Source organism: Coptis chinensis, chromosome 4 (assembly GCF_015680905.1).
Source record: "Coptis chinensis isolate HL-2020 chromosome 4, ASM1568090v1, whole genome shotgun sequence".
Taxonomy (NCBI): Eukaryota; Viridiplantae; Streptophyta; class Magnoliopsida; order Ranunculales; family Ranunculaceae; genus Coptis; species Coptis chinensis.
Window position 1 is genome coordinate 39,310,569 of NC_141459.1, and position 17,760 is coordinate 39,328,328.

The 17,760-nt window shown below is 40.6% G+C and overlaps 1 protein-coding gene and 2 pseudogenes across 2 annotated transcripts; all 3 read left to right on the forward strand.

The window, feature by feature from the left end:
• Positions 1 to 465: 465 nt before the first annotated feature.
• LOC147503452 (vesicle-associated protein 1-2-like) lies at positions 466 to 13,470 on the forward strand (annotated as a pseudogene). The gene is made up of 7 exons (XR_015222029.1): positions 466 to 645; positions 10,957 to 11,210; positions 11,278 to 11,348; positions 11,455 to 11,536; positions 11,611 to 11,715; positions 11,887 to 12,039; positions 12,180 to 13,470. The product of XR_015222029.1 is annotated as a vesicle-associated protein 1-2-like (transcript).
• Positions 4,388 to 6,238, forward strand: LOC147503453 (uncharacterized). Its single transcript, XM_086604849.1, has one exon. The coding sequence runs from the start codon at positions 4,388 to 4,390 to the stop codon at positions 6,236 to 6,238; it is 1,851 nt and encodes a 616-aa protein (XP_086460975.1).
• On the forward strand, positions 12,392 to 13,138 carry LOC147503454 (LEAF RUST 10 DISEASE-RESISTANCE LOCUS RECEPTOR-LIKE PROTEIN KINASE-like 2.3 pseudogene; annotated as a pseudogene).
• Positions 13,471 to 17,760: the final 4,290 nt, after the last annotated feature.

Consider the following 17,760-nt stretch of genomic DNA (forward strand, 5'->3'; position numbering starts at 1 on the left):
TTTTTTTTTTTTTTTTTTTGTTGAGATTGAAACCTAAGTGAGAGGTTAGGTTGGTGAAGTGAGATGGGCGCCACATAGAAGAGATCCCTTCTATTCCATTGTTCAAGTAAAATTAGATTGCAACTATCTAAAAACAAACAAGGTGTGTCTAGCGGGAAAGACTTGGAGATTGTCCTAGTTGAGTTGTTGTCGTCGTGACAAAATGACCAAATTTTTTTATCTCGTAGAAATGGAAAACGATCGAGATGTGAAGTCATGAAGATAAGAAAAAAACGAAAGGTGAGATAACAAAAAAAAAATTAAGAAAAGGTAAAATTATAACATGAAAGAGTAGTCAACACCACGAAGTCAATTACTGTAGAAACTTACTAGCTACCTACTTAACTGATGAGCACGGTATTATTTAAAAACAAAAAGTCTTCTCTCTCTCACTTTTCATTTCTCTCTTTAGACAATCCAGTCGCCATAACCAAGAAGGAGGAATTTAAGGTCTTCTATGCCACTTTCTTGTTTTTTGAGAATATTTGTTACATGTTTGTTTGTGTGGTTTAAATATTTGAAAGTTTTGAATGTATTGAAGTTCTTTATTATTGAAATCAATGTTGATATATATCATCATGTAATCTCTATGATGTGGTAGATGCAGTGTGGTCGTATTCATGACCTAAGGAGGTTAGTGGTGACCTAAGGATGTGGTCGTATTCATGACCTAAGAGGTTAGTGGTGACAAGTGGACCGGATGCGGTATAGTACGGGGGAACAGGCTGCATGGGATCATATCCGCAGTATCCTAACCGCTTTGGAACTGCTGTGAGACGTGAAGAGAGAGAGCGGAATCCTAACTGCAAGATAACTACCGCGATACGTGGAGAGCAAGGAGACACTAGATGGAAGGGAGATCGACGAACCAGAGAGAGGCAGAAGTTAGAAGAGAGAAAGAGGATAAAAAGGAGATAGAGGGAAAAAAGAAAGAGGAGGTGAAAGAGAGAGATACCCTAATACAAGTGAGTTCATAGGTTGTAATAGTTGAGTATACATTTGGCGCCGTCTGTGGGGACACCGAAAGAAAATGGCCACCGTAATAAAAAGGGGGTAGGAAGACCTAGGAAAGAAGCTGTTCGAGAGGCAGTAGAGGAGGTTGTGAGCGAAGAAAGGGAGGTGGTCGGAGAGGAAGAGATATCTGATATGGCGGCAGACGCCACTAGACTTCTTCAAGAGGAAATAGTTAGGTTGAGGAATGAGAATGTGGAGTTGAGAAAGGAAAGGGGGACCACACAGGAAGAAATGGAGCGTGGGGATTATCGAGGCAGTGAGGTGGAAGGGGAAACTGAAGAGTACCAGAACTGGGGTGAAGATCCAGTAGAGGGCATCACGCTGGAGGTAGTACAGGCGATGATTGAGAAAGATAGAGAAGTGAACCGTGTGTCTGAAAAAGTGAACCAAAGTGCCACTCAAAAGGAAGTTGCTAACCTCAATAAGAATCCGCTGACAAATTCGATATGGAATTCGGAGGTGCCTAAGAGATTCAGTCAACCAAGATTTGAAAGGTATGATGGGAAGGGCGACCCAACAGATCATCTGCATCACTTTAGGCAACATATGTCATTATGGCAGGAAAGTAAGTATGATGGACTGCGCTGCATGATGTTCCCTGCCAACCTTAAGGGGGGAGCCTCGGATTGGTATTACTGGTTGTCTTCACGGAGCATCAGTAAATTTGAAGAGCTAAAGCGCGCCTTTGTGGATCATTTCATCCACCAAAAAAGGAGGGTTGTGGATATCGCGGCCCTATTCAACATTAAGCAGAGGTCATCGGAATCGTTAAGGGAATTTCTGTGTAGATTCAAAGAAGAGACCCTGAGAGTAGAGAATCTGGATGAACATACAGCGGTCATTGCTTTTCAGCACGGCTTGAGGCAGGGAACTAGAGTCCATGAGTCAGTATATAAAATAGAAATCACCACTTTGCACGCTCTATACCCAAAGGTTGAAAAATATATTCGGTACGAGGACATAATGCAAAGAAATGCGAGGGAACAAAAGAAATCCGGGAAGGCAGTACAGGCTGTGGATAGGGATGATCGAAAAGATAAAGGTAGGAGAGAAGAAAGAGAGGGGGGATCCTACAGAGGGGAGAATCGTGGACCTGAAAGAACTGGAGATCGGGGTAAGAGAGATATTCGCGAAAGAAAGCCATACCGTGAGATAGAACAGACTCCTCTTAACAGGCCATTAGAGGAAATCTTGCCACTGATCAAGGGGTTGCAGCATTATGAAGGACCGTGGAATACCCCTAGAAAGATAGAGGGGAAACTATTTTGCGCCTATCATCAGATTAGGAACCATGCCACTAACGAGTGTTATGCTTTGAAGTGGCTGGTGGAAAGAATGATTGAGAAGGGGATGCTCAGAGAATTTGTCATGGAGGTTCGTCATGTTGAGAGAGTGCAGGCTCCTGCCAAGATCTTAGGAACTATAAATGTCATTTACAGTGGAGAGACACTTGGAAGAAATGCACACCGAGACAAGATAAGAAAGACGGCGAGCTTACAGCAGGTAAATGAGGTGGCGAGCACACCGCGGTTAGTTGTGGGAACTGCGATGGGTGAGGGAAACATAATGTTCACCCCGAAAGACTTGGAATCAGTGATTTCGCCACATGAGGATGCTTTGGTGATTACCATAGCAATGGGTAATTATCTAGTGAAGCAGGTGTTGATAGACTGCGGAAGTTCGGTAGATCTGTTATTTAAAGGGGTCATGGAAAAGATGAACATCGATAGAGATCAGTTAAAGGCTCTTCAGACCAATTTGTATGGCTTCAACGGTAGCATGATAGAGCCCATGGGAGAGTTAACACTACCAGTAACAGCAAGTCCAACGATGGTATTCACAAGGTTTATGGTGGTGGATACTGGGTCCCAATATAATGCCATTCTGGGGAGGAGATGGATCCATGAAATGAAGGTCATTCCGTCAACATATTATTAGATGATCCGCTTCCCCACGAAGGGAGGATGTACGAAATAAGGGGGGATCAAGTGGCCGCGCAGAACATACATCAGGTGACTGTAAAAAATATGGTCCAGGAACAGGAGGTGAGAAATTGACACATGAGCAAGGAGCAGCATAGCAATTATAGGAGGCGGATTCGACTAAAGGGTACGAACCTCCTCTGGGACCGAAAACTTTGGATGAGCTTGAGGTTGTGAACCTGGGGGTGGGAGAGGAAGAGAAGTTTACATCGGTCGAATCAGACTTGCCGGAGGAATGGAAAATCAAGCTAGTACAATTGTTAATAGAGAATTCGGATATATTTGCATGGGCGATTGAAGATATCACAGGGATAGACCCAGAGTTTGCTTGTCATCACTTGCATATGAAGGAAGATGTGATGCCTATAAGACAAAAGATGAGAAGCGTAAGACCCAAATACGTAGAGGGGATTCGCGAGGAGGTTATATGGCTGAAGGGTGAGGGGATAATCAGGGATGTGGAATGCACGGAATGGCTGTCCAACGTGGTCGCGGTTCCAAAAAAGAACGGCAAGGTCAAAATATGTGTAGACTTCACAAATGTGAATAAAGAGTGTCTAAAAGACTATTATCCTATGCCGCGAGTGGATGAGTTAGTAGACAGAACTGCTAGTTTCAAGGTGTTCTCTTTCATGGATACGTCCATGGGATATAATCAGGTCGCGATGTTCGGCCCAGATCAGGAAAAGACAACCTTCGTGGTGGAAGGAGGTACTTACTGTTATACAAGAATGCCTTTTGGTTTAAAGAATGTGGGGGCTACATTTCAGCGTTTAGGGGAAAAAATGTTTGAAGACAAGATTAGGAAGGGTATGGAGATATATATTGATGATATGGTGGAAAAAAGCATGTCATAGGAGGAACACTTGAGGGGTCTCCAAGAAACTTTTCACATACTACGGAGGCATAAGCTGAAACTCAATCCCGAGAAATGCACCTTCGGGGTAACTTCTAAAAAGTTCTTGGGTTACATAGTTACTTACCGCGGAATAGAGGTGAATCCTGAGCAAATTAGATCATTGGTAGAGATGTCGTCCCCTCAGAGTGTGAAAGAGGTGCAGCGGTTGGCAGGACGAGTAGTGGCATTAAACAGATTTATTTCTAAATCATCGGACAAATGCAGACCGCTGTATCGTTTGTTGAGGAAAACGCCAGATTTCCAATGGACCGCTGAGTGTGAAGAAGCCTTTCATGAGTTAAAGGTTTATTTAGGACAATCACCTTTACTGTCGCGATCGGAATAGGGAGAGAAATTGTACCTGTATTTGGGGGTTTCAGAGTATGCGATAAGTTCAGTCCTCGTGCGAATTGTAGAAAAAGTAGAGAAGCCAGTGTACTTTTAGAGTAAAACCATGCTAGACGCGGAGACGCGATACAATAGGATTGAGAAGTACGCATTGGCTTTGATATTCTCTACGTTAAAGTTGAAGCCTTATTTCGAGGCTCATTTAGTGGTGGTGATAACAAATCTGCCCCTCAAGCAAGCGTTGAAGGCAGAGAAGTCAGGCAGAATGCTAAAATGGGCGGTAATGCTTAGTTGTTACGAAATCCAATATCAGATCATAACGGCAGAAAAGGCGCAAGCCATGGCTGAGTTCCTGGCAGAGTTCCCAGCCGAGGATCCAACTTGGGGAAAGGAAATGGTCATGGAACCGGAGGGGGAACTTAACCGTGATCCCTGGGATCCTTGGGATTTGCAGAATGGATGGAGAGTATTCGCGGATGGATCTACTACAGATACGGGGAATGGAATTGGTGTTGTTCTGGTGACTCCTGAGAACACAAGGCTAGAGTTGTCAATGAAACTAGGGTTTGTGGCTTCTAATAATGAGTCTGAATATGAAGCAGTGATAGCAAGTTTGGATTTGGCACAAGATCTGGGAGTAAGCGAATTATCCGTGTACTCTGACTCTAACTTGGTTATTTGTCAGATGAATGGGGGGTTCGTGGCACGCTGCCCAAGGATGGCGCGATATCTGGAGGTCCTACAAAGAAAAGCAAGCAAGTTCAAAAAGATTCAGTTCGCCCATTTAGGCCGCGGTGAAAATAGACATGTTGACGCCTTAGCATATGTGGCTACTGTGCTTCTAGGAATAGAGGGTCGGTCAATTGAAGTGAGGGTGTTGAGCAAACCGAGTACATCAGAAAAGGAAGGTGTATGGCTCACAGTTGAGAAGGAGACAGGTTGGATATCGCCTATAAAAACTTTCCTGATGGGAGTGGAGATAGAGAATAAACAGGAGAGACGAAGGATGGAGCAAGTAAGTCAGAGATACATTCTATTAGATGGGGATTTGTACAGGAAAAGTTTCAGCAGACCACTGTTAAAGTGTATAAGGCCTCAGCAGGTGCAAGAAGTCCTAGCCGAGGTACATGAAGGTGATTGCGGAAGTCACTCAATTGGGCGAACAACAACCCACAGATTGATATCTCAGGGGTATTTTTTGCCCTACATGAAGAGAGATGCGACAGAGTATGCCACAACATGTGAGAAATGCCAGAGATTTGCACAACTCATACATTCTCCAGCTGAGCCGCTGCATAATGTGTTTAGTCCATGGCCATTCGCCATGTGGGCATTGGATATAGTTGGGCCCTTGCCCGTGGCAAGCGGCAAAATTAGATTTATGCTGGCTGCTACTGATTATTTTACCAAGTGGGTGGAGGGAGTGGCATTACAACAAGTCAAAGAAAAGAATGTGAAAAAGTTCCTTTGGGAGAACATCATATGTAGATTCGGATTGCCATACATTATCATCGCGGATAATGGAACACAATTTACTGGGGGAAAGGTGCGCAAATTCCTTCAAGCCTACAAAGTGAAAAAAGGGTTCTCGGCACCATACAATCCGGAGGGAAATGGGCAAGTGGAATCATCAAACAAAATCATCATGGACAATCTAAAGAGAAAGTTGGAGGAGAGGAAGGGAGCGTGGGCTGACGAATTGAATCATGTTTTATGGGCTTATCGTACCACACCTCGAACCTCCACAAATGAATCACCATTCGCTATGGCATATGGGGTAGAGGCAGTTATACCTGTGGAAATGATAGAGCAAACGACAAGAACCAGAGCTGTGGAAATAGGACTAAATAAGAAAATATTAGCCATTGAGTTGAATGTCATTGAGGAAAAAAGAGATATAGCTCGAATGAGACTGGAAGAGTACCATCGGAAGTTACAAAGACAGTATGATAAATGAGTAAAGCCGCGAGCATTCATAGTTGGGGATTTGGTACTGCAAAGAGTTACCCCAGCCACCAAGAAAGAGAATGACGGCAAATTAGGACCAAACTGGGAAAGACCGTATGTCGTGACAAAGAAAGGAACTTCTGGAACATACAAGATTAAGACATCAGCAGGGGAAGCAATTGAGAAACCATGGAACATCAGAATGCTGAAGAAATTCCATGAAAGAGGCATTGTTTAACTTTCCAGTGGGATAAGAAAAGTCTTTATGTATATAGAGTGATAAGAAAATGTATTGTGTTTCGAATTCTAAGTCAATGAAATAAAGATGCATTTCTTCCAATCATAGCATGAATACTGGTGGATCAAAGACAGCGGGGGGATGAGCCCTTTGCGGACTAAACGACCAAATCAAACTGGGGGCAAAAGGAGCGGCCCCATCAGGCTTCACAGCTGATCAAAGACAGCGGGGGGGGATGAGCCCTTCGCGGACGAAACGTCCAAATCACCATGGGGGCAAAGTGAGCTGCCCCCATCAGGCTGCATAGCGGATCAAAGACAGTGGGGGGGATGAGCCCTTCACAGACTAAACGTCCAAATCAAACTGGGGGCAAATTGAGCTACCCCCATCAGGCTTCACAGCTGATTAAAAACAGCGGGAGGGATGAGCCCTTTGCGGACTAAACGTCCAAATCAAACTGGGGGCAAATTGAGCTGCCCCCATCAGGCTTCACAACTGATCAAAGATAGCGGGGGGGAGGAGCCCTTCGCGGACTAAACGTCCAAATCAAACTGGGGGCAAAGTGAGCTGCCCCCATCAGGCTTCACAACTGATCAAACACAGCAGGGGGGAGGAGTCATTCGCGGACTAAACGTCCAAATCAAACTGGGGTCAAATTGAGCTGCCCCCATTAGGCTTCACAGCTGATCAAAGACAGCGGGGGGGAAGAGCCCTTCGCGGACTAAACGTCCAAATCAAACTGTGGTCAAATTGAGTTGCCCCCATCAGGCTTCACAGCTGATCAAAGACAGCAGGGGGGAAGAGCCCTTTGTGGACTAAACGTCCAAATCAAACTGGGGGTAAAATGAGTTTCCCCCATCAGGCTTCCCAGATGGTCAAAGACATCGGGGGGAATGAGCCATTTGCGGACTATATGTCCGAATCAACTTGGGGGCAACCCTGACTAGCTTCACAGCTAACCAAAGAGAACGAGGGAGATAATCCCTTCGCTGGTGGTAGGTCCAAAGCAACTTGGGGGCAACCCTAACTGGGTTCACAGTTAACTAAAGTCAGTAGGGGAAATGGGTGCAATCAACTTGGGTGAAAATCAAGATAGCCCTATTGAAGATTATGAAAAGGATATCAAAATTAAAGTTTCTGGTAGATTAAATGGCTTCAAGACATAACGAATCGAAAGAATGGTGAAATCTAAAATTATAACAGGCGGTAAATTAAAGCGCAAATGGAAGATAACACAAATTTGATTGGCACCTACTACGCAAATGTAATGGTTCAATGAAATATTTGTTCAAACACATGCAAAAGATATTTGTTCAACAAAATATTACAAGTCTGAAAGATCAACTACAAAGAAAGAAAGCCAGCATATGTTACTGCTGAGGTTCAATATTCACTTCTTCCTGAGGGAGATTTGCCTCCTCACCAACAGCGGTGTTGTTATCTTTGTCCAATTCCACTAGAGAGGTGTCAACACTAGTAATGGAAATAGTCACATTAGTGGTACTAGTCTCAGCAGTCTCAGGATGCGCGATCGATGGTACCAAAGATGGTGTATCTAGAACTGGAGGTGGCGGGGGAAGAAGACGGCCAGTTACGGTAAGCTGATCAAGTTGCTGCTGCAATTCACGAGCAATCTTCTTTGCAGCTAGACTTCGGAATCGATCCGCGGCTTCTTTCAAAGCCTTGTCTAAAGCAACTTGAGCGGTAAGTTTCTCCGTCTCTTTAAGGCTTTCCAGTTTAGAATTGACCCCCGCCCGCTACGTAGTCGCGGTGCTTGTCCTCGGCCACCTGGAGCTCCTTGTGGGCCTTAAGTGCCACGATCCGTGAATTGTCCCTTTGCTTCTCCAGCTTATCATACTTTGCTTTCCAGCCATCAGGGCCATGAATCTCCTGCTTTGCAGCCTCCACACAGCACTGGTTAGGCCACGCAACACATAGCCAATATCCAGACTCAGCTGCAGAGACATATTGGGTATCAAAGGTAGTAGGACAGATAATGAGAAAGTAAAATTAATAACACGCACATTTTCCCAACCAGTGTAGATGGAAGCCTTATGGGAAGCGACAGTGCCAGAATCTCCATAGGATTGATCTCGAGGGAAATGAGAGCTGAAAAACAAAAATGCTGCGACAGCTGGATTTTCCAAAGCTGAGTCACGAGTGGTAACATCACGATCTCTGGCCTTTAATTTGGGATGCCAGACTTCGACCGGGCCGGATGTTAAGGGACCAGCTAGAAGTGGATCTTGTCTGGGGCGGCGCGAGGGAGCAGTAGACCGCGAAAGATCAGTGTGGGTACCAGTGGGGGGATGAGATGTAGTTTTGGCCTTTTTCGTTGGAGGACTCTTATCTGAAACTTTAACAGGCGCATCGCCATCAGAGTCACTATCCCAAAGCTTGTATTTGTTAACATCCATATCGGTAGCATAAGGTGGAGAGGAAGTGTGGGCAAAATCGTCTTCCCACTCAGCCACATGAGAGTACGAAGGAGGAAGGGGGTCAGCAGTAGTAGTTTGAGCCTTAGTAGGAATGGCACGTTGGGCGACAGCTCGTGAATGAGAAATTTTAGTGGTATACTTGAAGGACTTGTGAGCTGGACATTTTCTTTTCTGAGGTGGGGAAGGTTTTGGCTTTTTTTCTTTGGGGGGTGGCAGTCGATAGAGTGGGCCTTGGTATTTGCTAATGTCTTTTAGAGAAGGGGGAGTAAGAGAGGATTGGCTTTTTCCGGATCAATGCCGAGGATTTCACACTGTGCACTCCCCAAATCACGAAGGGATTGGAAAATCTCTGAAGAAACGTCGTTGTATATCTGTGATTGCGAATTGGGTCTCCAACCTGGATCACCAAAAATAAAGACAAATTACAAACAAGTTGGACAGAAATACTGCGACTCAAAATGGCTTACTTACTACTTGTAAGGAAATGGAGATGCCTCACAGAAACTTCCGAAGGGAGGTCCGCGGATAAAAAACCCGCATTACATACAACGGATAGTGGTGCCACACCTTGTCAGAAGTGGTGATGTGAAGAATAAAAGACTTCTTTTGTGGACGAGTGCAGAAGGATTGGTATCCCACACTCCCAAGTTTAGTGCTTTTCTTTATATAGAAATGAGCAAGTATATCGCGGAGTTGGATTTTGGGGGAGTGGGTCTTGTTGTAATGGTTGGCGGCATACATAACACGCCAGAAGTTACCTATGTCTTGACACGGCGGAATGTTGAAATGGTTACAGACCTCGACGTCAAGAAGAGTTAAGGGAAAACGCAAACCAGCCGCTATCTGTCCTACAGTAATGACGAGATAACCAGGTCGCGGTGTTACCAAGTGAGGAAAGTGGGTGATGCCAGACACGTGTTCTAGAATAACGTCACTAGGTATGCCATAAGCGGCTTTAACGACATCCAAGTTGGGTCTGCGGTAGTAGGACAGCAGGGGAAGCAGAGAAGGTTTCCTCCCAGAAGTAGATGGAACAGCGACTAGACCAGTGGAGTCAGAAGCTGGGGATTCAGATCATTCCGCGGAGGGATGGCTAGATATGGGGGTAGAGGATTCAAATCTGTCGGATTTGGTGGCGGAGGTAGCCTTCGATTCCGAAATGGAGCCAGCAGCTAAGAGGGGAGTTTCACACAAAAGGAGATATTGCAATTCAAGAAAAGAAGAAAGCGATGAAGTAGCACCCCAAAAGCGATTAAAACAAATAACAGGAGGAAAAGAAAACAGAAAAGAAGGTGGAAGGCAAACCTGCGGTAAGAGGAAGCCAAGGCAACGGAGGAAGTCGTAGAACACGAACAGTGCTGGAGAGATCTACCGGAGGGAAGAACAGTGGAGATAAGTTGAAGAGAATAGTGAGGGTTTGGGGTTTTGGGGTTTTGAGAGAAGAGAGAAGTTTGAACGGGATTTGAAGGGGCAGGGGCAAAAAGGGATTTGCCAACAAAAGGACTAAAGGAAGTGTGACATGTGGAATCTCGAAATTCGAAGAGGCAGGTTATGATGCGCATGCGCTGTATTTCCATGTGGCAATAAAGAGGAAGCACGTGGAACACGTACTGGGAAAGAGAAGATGTGGGGACAGAGTAAAATAATAGGTGGTGGCAGTGTAGAAGAAGAGAGGTATACCGCAAAGGGTGTATGAAATGAGGAATGTTAGTTCTCGGCCCCATCGCTGTTCGCGGACTATCAATAAGACCGAGAGAGGGCATCTGTGGGGGTCGTATTCATGACCTAAGAGGTTAGTGGTGACAAGTGGATCGGATGTGGTATAATACGGGGGAATAGGCTGCATGGGATCATATCCGCAGTATCCTTTCTCCATGAGACGTGGAGAAAGAGAGCAGAATCGTAACTGCAAGATAACTATTGCGATACGTGCAGAGCGAGGAGACACTAGATGGAAGGGAGATCGACGAACCAGAGAGAGGCAGAAGTTAGAAGAGAGAAAGAGGATAAAAAGGAGAGAGAGGGAAAAAAGAAAGGAGGTGAAAGAGAGAGATGACTTTGGTTCAGGGAAAGCATAATAATAATGTGTTAAACCATCTTCTAGCAAAACCGTTTTTCAAGCTCATCTCTAATCTATTCAAAAAAAAATTATTGGAAATACTGAATTAGAATGTATAATCTATTCCACAAAATTTTGGAAAAATTTCCGTTTCGATCTGATCCGAAGTCACCCTCAGTTTTCTATAACCCCACAATGAGTACAGGAAAATTTCTAAGCTTTGAACCCCAAGAAATCAGAATCCCATGTAAGTTTTTCTTCCTCATTTCATCAAATGTTCTTGAATATTTGTTTTTTTTTTTTTTTTTCATTAGTTGAATTGGATAAAATAATTTCATGCTCTCTTCAAGTGTCAAATAAGACAGATGACTCTGTTGCTTTCAAGGTAAATTTTCTTTTGATCATAAAAACATTCAGTATCTACTGAACTCTTTGAGTTGGGACTTTTACGTTTTTGTTTAATATAAGTGAATTGAATTGGTGAATTTAAGGTTATGACAACGATTCCAAAGAAGTATGCTGTTAAACCAAATGCTGGGGTTATTTTACCTAGGTCTACATGCGACGTTGTAGGTGCATTATTCGAATTGATTACGTTGTTTCTAGTATTTTTTTTTTAAAGATATATTCGGTATTTTTTGTTTTAGTTACAATGGAAAAGCAACTGGAAGCTCCGCCTGGTTTGCACTGTAAGGACAAATTTATGTTTTCAGAGTGTAATTGCGACTCTTGGGGCAACTACGGAGAAAATGGTAGTAATTTGCATGTACATTTATATGCTATAGGGATAACATTGTACATCTTTTATTCAGCTATTGAGGATATATTTCAAGTTACGGAAGTGAGTTTTGGTTGTGATTTTGTATTGGGAATATGATAGCTACACTCTTCAATTTATGGAAGTGTACGATGTTTTTGATTAGTTCAACAAGGAGGCTGGGAATTTAATTGAGCAATACAAGTTGAATGTTTTTTATGTGTCTCCAAGTCAAAATCCATCACCAATTTCTAAAGCATCTGAAAAAAGGTCATCGCCATCAGAGAAAGGGAATATGAATAGTTATGGTGATACTGCAGTAAGTGTTTTAGGACCTATGGACTGTTGGATATTTTTTCCCTTCATTTTCTTTGATCTTTTCATTCCAGTGTTTGGCAATGTCATATAAAAGATCGTAATGGATTGTTAAGCTTATACAATGTTGCTTATTTCTTACAGACTTCAAGAGGTTCTAATGAGACCGAGGAGAAATCTTCAGAGAAGGTAGCTGATGGCAGCTCAAGTTCAATTGAGATTTCCTTGGGTGAACTTGAAAGAAAGAAAATGAAGCGATATTCAAGTGGGGAGCTTACAAGCTTTACAGAAAAGTTCACTAATGAAATAGGTTTCTGCAAGTGGGGAGCTTACAAGCTTTACAGAAAAGTTCACTAATGAAGCGATATTCTGGTGCTTATGGTGATGTTTTTAAAGGTACATTGCCGAATGGTCTGCAAGTAGCCGTGAAGAAACTAAAAGACACTGCGGTGAATGTCATGGAATTCACATTCATGGCTGAAGTGAAAACAATGAGTAGTACTTCACATCGCAACTTAGTTAGGCTTTATGGATATTGCTTTGAAGCCAATATGAAAGCACTTGTGTACGAGTACTTGGAGAATGGATCTCTGGATGACGTTTTATATGAGAATCACCTTAATTTACGGTGGGAGATTTTGTATGAAATCGCCATAGGGACAGCAAAGGGGCTTTCTTATTTGCACAAGAGTTGCGATGATGAAATAGTTCACTATGATGTAAAACCTGGAAATGTGCTCCTCGACTCAAAACTTTCTCCTAAAGTTGCAGATTTCGGAATGGCTAAGATTTTTCAAAGGGATTTAAGTCATATCTCCGTGATTGAATTTAGGGGGACCCGTAGCTATGCTGCTCCAGAAATGTGGATGCAAATGCCAGTAACTCCTAAAAGTGATATATACAGTTTTGGAATGATGTTGTTTGAGATTCTGCGGAGAGGGAGGAACCTTGATGGCGAAAATTGGTTTCCTGGACAAGTTTGGGAAAAGTTCAAGAAAGAAAAACTAGACAAAATCATGGAGGAATGCGGCATCGAGGATAAGAATAAAGTAAAAGCAAGGATCTACGACTGCTTTATGGTGTACTCAGTACAAAGCCGATGACAGGCCGACAATGAGCGTTGTGGTGCAAGTACTCAAGGGGAACATACAACTAAAATCACCTCCTAATCCGCTTTATCCATATAGTGTCTCTTCAGGCACAAGCAGCTAGGGAGGTGGTTCCACGCAAATTAGTGGACCTCTCCAAACACCAGTTTCTTCAATTGTTTCTTCCACGTCGATTTAAATATATCTTTGTGTCTATAGACTCTGTACTGTAATGTAGTTTGCGTTGAGAACATCTCAAGCTTTCTGAAATTAGTATGAACTAATTAATATATCTGCAAGAAAGTGTATATATCTCAATAATACTATCTACTTAGTTTTTTTGTGCAGGAGCCCTTTTGTTATCAGCATTGCCTTCAAGTTTTAACAAGTTCTCAAGGGAAAACCCAGTAGAACAAAAGTTATAACGTCTTGCATTCCACGAAACCAAGAAGTGGTTAATTATTATAGATAATGGAGGGAAGGCTTCTTTGGCGAATTGTCGAGAGATATAAACGTCTTGCATTGTTTGTGTTAATTCAAAGAAGGGCCGTAGAATTAGGATCATCTTATATCCTTATTTTACTGTCCTTAGATATATATTATAGCTATACCCTTTTGGCTCCATTTTTCAAGGCTTCACAGAGTCTCTAATTTTTTCTAAACTCTAAGGGGCTATTTGTTTTTTTGGGTTAAGTTATAAGATGGTCTTATAAGACCATGTGTTATAAGAGGGTCTTATAAGATGGTCTTATAAAGTGGTTTGTTTTTAATTTTAAGTTCCTCTTATAAGCACTTTTAAAAATAGAAAAAACAAATACATGACATCTTATAGATGGTTATTTGACAAATATAACCCTACTTTACATCACATTTAACTTGAATATATTAATTTGAAATAAACGTATAGTTTGATTTTCGGTTTCAAATCAATTTTGATAATTAGAATATCGATTTTAGGAAACTACTTTAATTGGCGATGGTAGTGGTAGTGGTCTTAATAGCACGATTGTGGTGGTAGTGGAGGTGATGATATTGGTTTTAATAGCACAGTAATAGTAGTAGTAGTAGAAGTGGTGGATGTCTTAATAGCACGGTAGTGGTGGTGGTGATAGTCTTAATAGTACGGTGGTGGTGGTAGTAGAGGTGATGATATTGGTCTTAATAGTACGGTGGTAGTGGTGGTGGTGGTGATTTTAATAGCACATTGGTGGTGGTGATAGTCTTAATAATACGATAGTAGTGGTGGTGGAGGTAATGATGGTGGTGGTGATGGTGGTGGTAGTGGTAGTGGTGATGGTGGTGGTGGCAGTGGCGGCAGTGGTGGTGGTAGTCGGTGGTGGCTAGGGTAATGGAGTTATTTGAAAAATAAAATAATGAAAAAGGAAGAAGAGAGAAATGAGGCTAGGGGTATATGGACGGGGGTGTTTGAGTCATTTTTCAAGTTATAAGACTTATAGAATTGAAGTAGATCTAATTTTGGTACTTATAGAATTGGAGCCTCTTATAAGACATTTCTAGTAGAATGCCTCTTTTAAGAGGCAAAAAACAAACCAAAAAAATGTCCAAAATTACTGGGCCACATCTTATAAGAGGTTATAAGACCTCAAGGTCTTATAAGAGGCAAAAACAAATGGCCCCTAATACTAATTATAAAAAAAAAAAAAAAAGAATTTCAAATTAGGAGTTTCCATTATTCATGTAATGGGGTTCAACAAGGAGTCCTACAAAAACACTCTTTCTCAATTTTTCTTTTAAATTAAAAATCTTAGCTGGATAAATCCTAGAAAACCCACTTAGAAAATAACTCCAAAGAAACAAAACCCCTATATCATAGAGTTACAAGATTTCATTTTTTTTGCACTAAAAATTGTTGTTAACAAAGTTGGATCAATTATAAACGAGTTTCGAGTACCCCAACTTTTAAGTTCTAACAGTAATAGGTAATACGGTTACAGAAGTCAAGCAGTATGCTGGAGAGACATTCAACCCGAACAGTGTTCACTATTTAAATATTAAGGCTGAGTTCAATAAGGTAGATGTTCATATTTGTGACATGGTGATTTCACTATCCTGACATTTATATTTGCAGCAACAATATCATGTTTTATTATCTTAATGTCAAGGGAAAACGTCAATCACGTGTTTTTTTATGATGACAACCAGACACAATAATAATGAAAATAACTAATAATTGTTATGAGAAAATGATAACTTCTAAGACATGTAGACCTTGCAAAACATATATTAGGTAAAATACGAAACATCATTATTCTCAAATCTATGGAAGGCCCAAATCTCTTTGTACTGTATAGACTATCGATACTAATCATATGTTACTATGTAATGATAATCCATAACCTATTAAAATATTATACCAAAAAGAGAGCAATCACATAATGCTCCAAGAATGTTTAGATTTGTGTGTAAGGTGGGGTTTTATTTTGGATCAGTGAGAAAGGGAAGGGTTTCTTGGAGCAAGCTATCAGTAGTTTATTTTGGAAGATCACTCTATCAGTGACATGAGCAAGCTAAGTAGGTGATGTAACTGCATTGAACTAACTTCAAAAAATAACTAATGGGAAATCACAAACTGTATACAAATGCATTGATCTAACCTCAAAAAATAATTAACGGGAAATTAAAAAATAAAATGGATACAACTGCATTGAACAAATCTAAAATAATGATTAAGGAGAAATAAAAAACTATGTGTAACTCCATTTAACTAACTTCAAAGAATAATTAACGGGAAATTAAAAACTTGATGCGAATGCATCAATTTAACCTCAAAGAATTATTAAAGAAAAATAAAAAATTGTATGCAAATACATCAAACTAACTTCAAAGCATAATTAACAGAAAATCACAAACTATACGCAATTGCATGGAACTAACCTTAATGAATAATTAATAAGAAATCGGAAACTAGATGCATCGAACTAATCTCAAAGAATATTTAACGGAGAATTAGAAACTAGATGCAAATGAATCGAACTATCCTAAAGAATAACTAACGGGGAATTGGCAACATGATGCAAATGTATTAAACTAACCTCAAAGAATAATTAACGGATGAAAATGTAATAAACTAAGCTTAAAGAATAATTAACTGAAATTTTTTTTATGATCCAACATTGTGAATCATGTACTTATATGATATTTTTTTAAAGCCATGTTTGCAAGGAAACAACATAAGGATTAATAGAATTTGGTATTACTAATGAAAAATCGAAAAGTCATAGATTACTAATGGAATTATATTACTAATTGGAAAATCAAAAACTGGATGCAATTGCATCCAACTAACCTCTAAAAGTAATTAACGAAAAATCGACAACTAGATGCAAATGCATTTAACAAACCTCAAAGAGTAATTAACATGAAATCTTTTTTTTTTTTTTTTGCTAAAGATAATTGTATTGATTAAGAAAATGTTACAAGTTTCAAAAAAGAGTTAAAATTAATATAGGTACCATGTCTTCATTTCTACAGATAGCTAATTTACAAATCTATAGTATGTAGGTCATATTAATGTCTTCTATCCTGTATAGAAAATTATGAGTACCGACCCACCATTTGTTTCCCCCTTTGCCAAGGTGACAACAGTTTTAGAGCAAATGTTTGCTCCAAAGTTTACCTCTCGACATGTGATGGTGGTTAGAATCCAATCGGCTAGATACTTGACTTTTTTTCATGTCACTCGCACTCACCAATGCATTTGGTTCGTTAGTAAATGACTTCATTGCAGCAGTGGAATCCGACTCCACCCATATATGCTTTCATCCCAGTTTCACTACCTTGCTAATGCATCCAACTAACCTCTAAAAGTAATTAACGGAAAATCAAAAAATAGATGCAATTGCATTGAACTAACTTCAAAGAATAATTAACGGAAAATCAAAAATTGAATGCAAATGCATGGAACTAACCTAAAAATATGATTAACGACAAATTAAAAACTGGATGAAATTGCATTTATCTAACTTTAAAAGTTAATTAATGGGAAATTAGAAATTGGATGTAAATGCATTGATTGAATTAACATCCGATCAAAGAATAACTAACGTACGAGAAATCGTAAACAAGATGTGAATGCATCAATCTAACCTCAAAGTTCAGAATAATTAACTGGAAATCATAAACTGAAAATGCATGAAAGTAACCTAAAGGAATGATTAACGATAAATTGAAAACTGATTGTAACTGCATTTAACTAACTTCAAAAGATAATTAGTAGGAAATCGGAAAATTGGATGCAAATGCATTAAAAAAAACTAACGGGAATTCGGAAACTGGATGTGAATGCATCGATCTAACCTCAAAAAATGATTAATGGAAAATTATAAACTGATAGTAAATGCATCAAACTAACCTCAAAACATAATTAATGAGAAATCGAAAATTGGACTCAACTGCATAGAACTAACCTCAAAGAATAATTAACAGAAAATCATAAACTTGGTGTAAATGCGTCGTATTAACCTCAAAAAATAATTAACAGGAAATCAGAAACTGGATGCAAATGCATCAGACTAACCTCAAAGAATAATTAACAGAAAATCAGAAACTTGATGTAAGTGCATCGAACTAACCTCAAAGCATAATTAATGGAAAATTTGAAACTAGATGCAACTGCA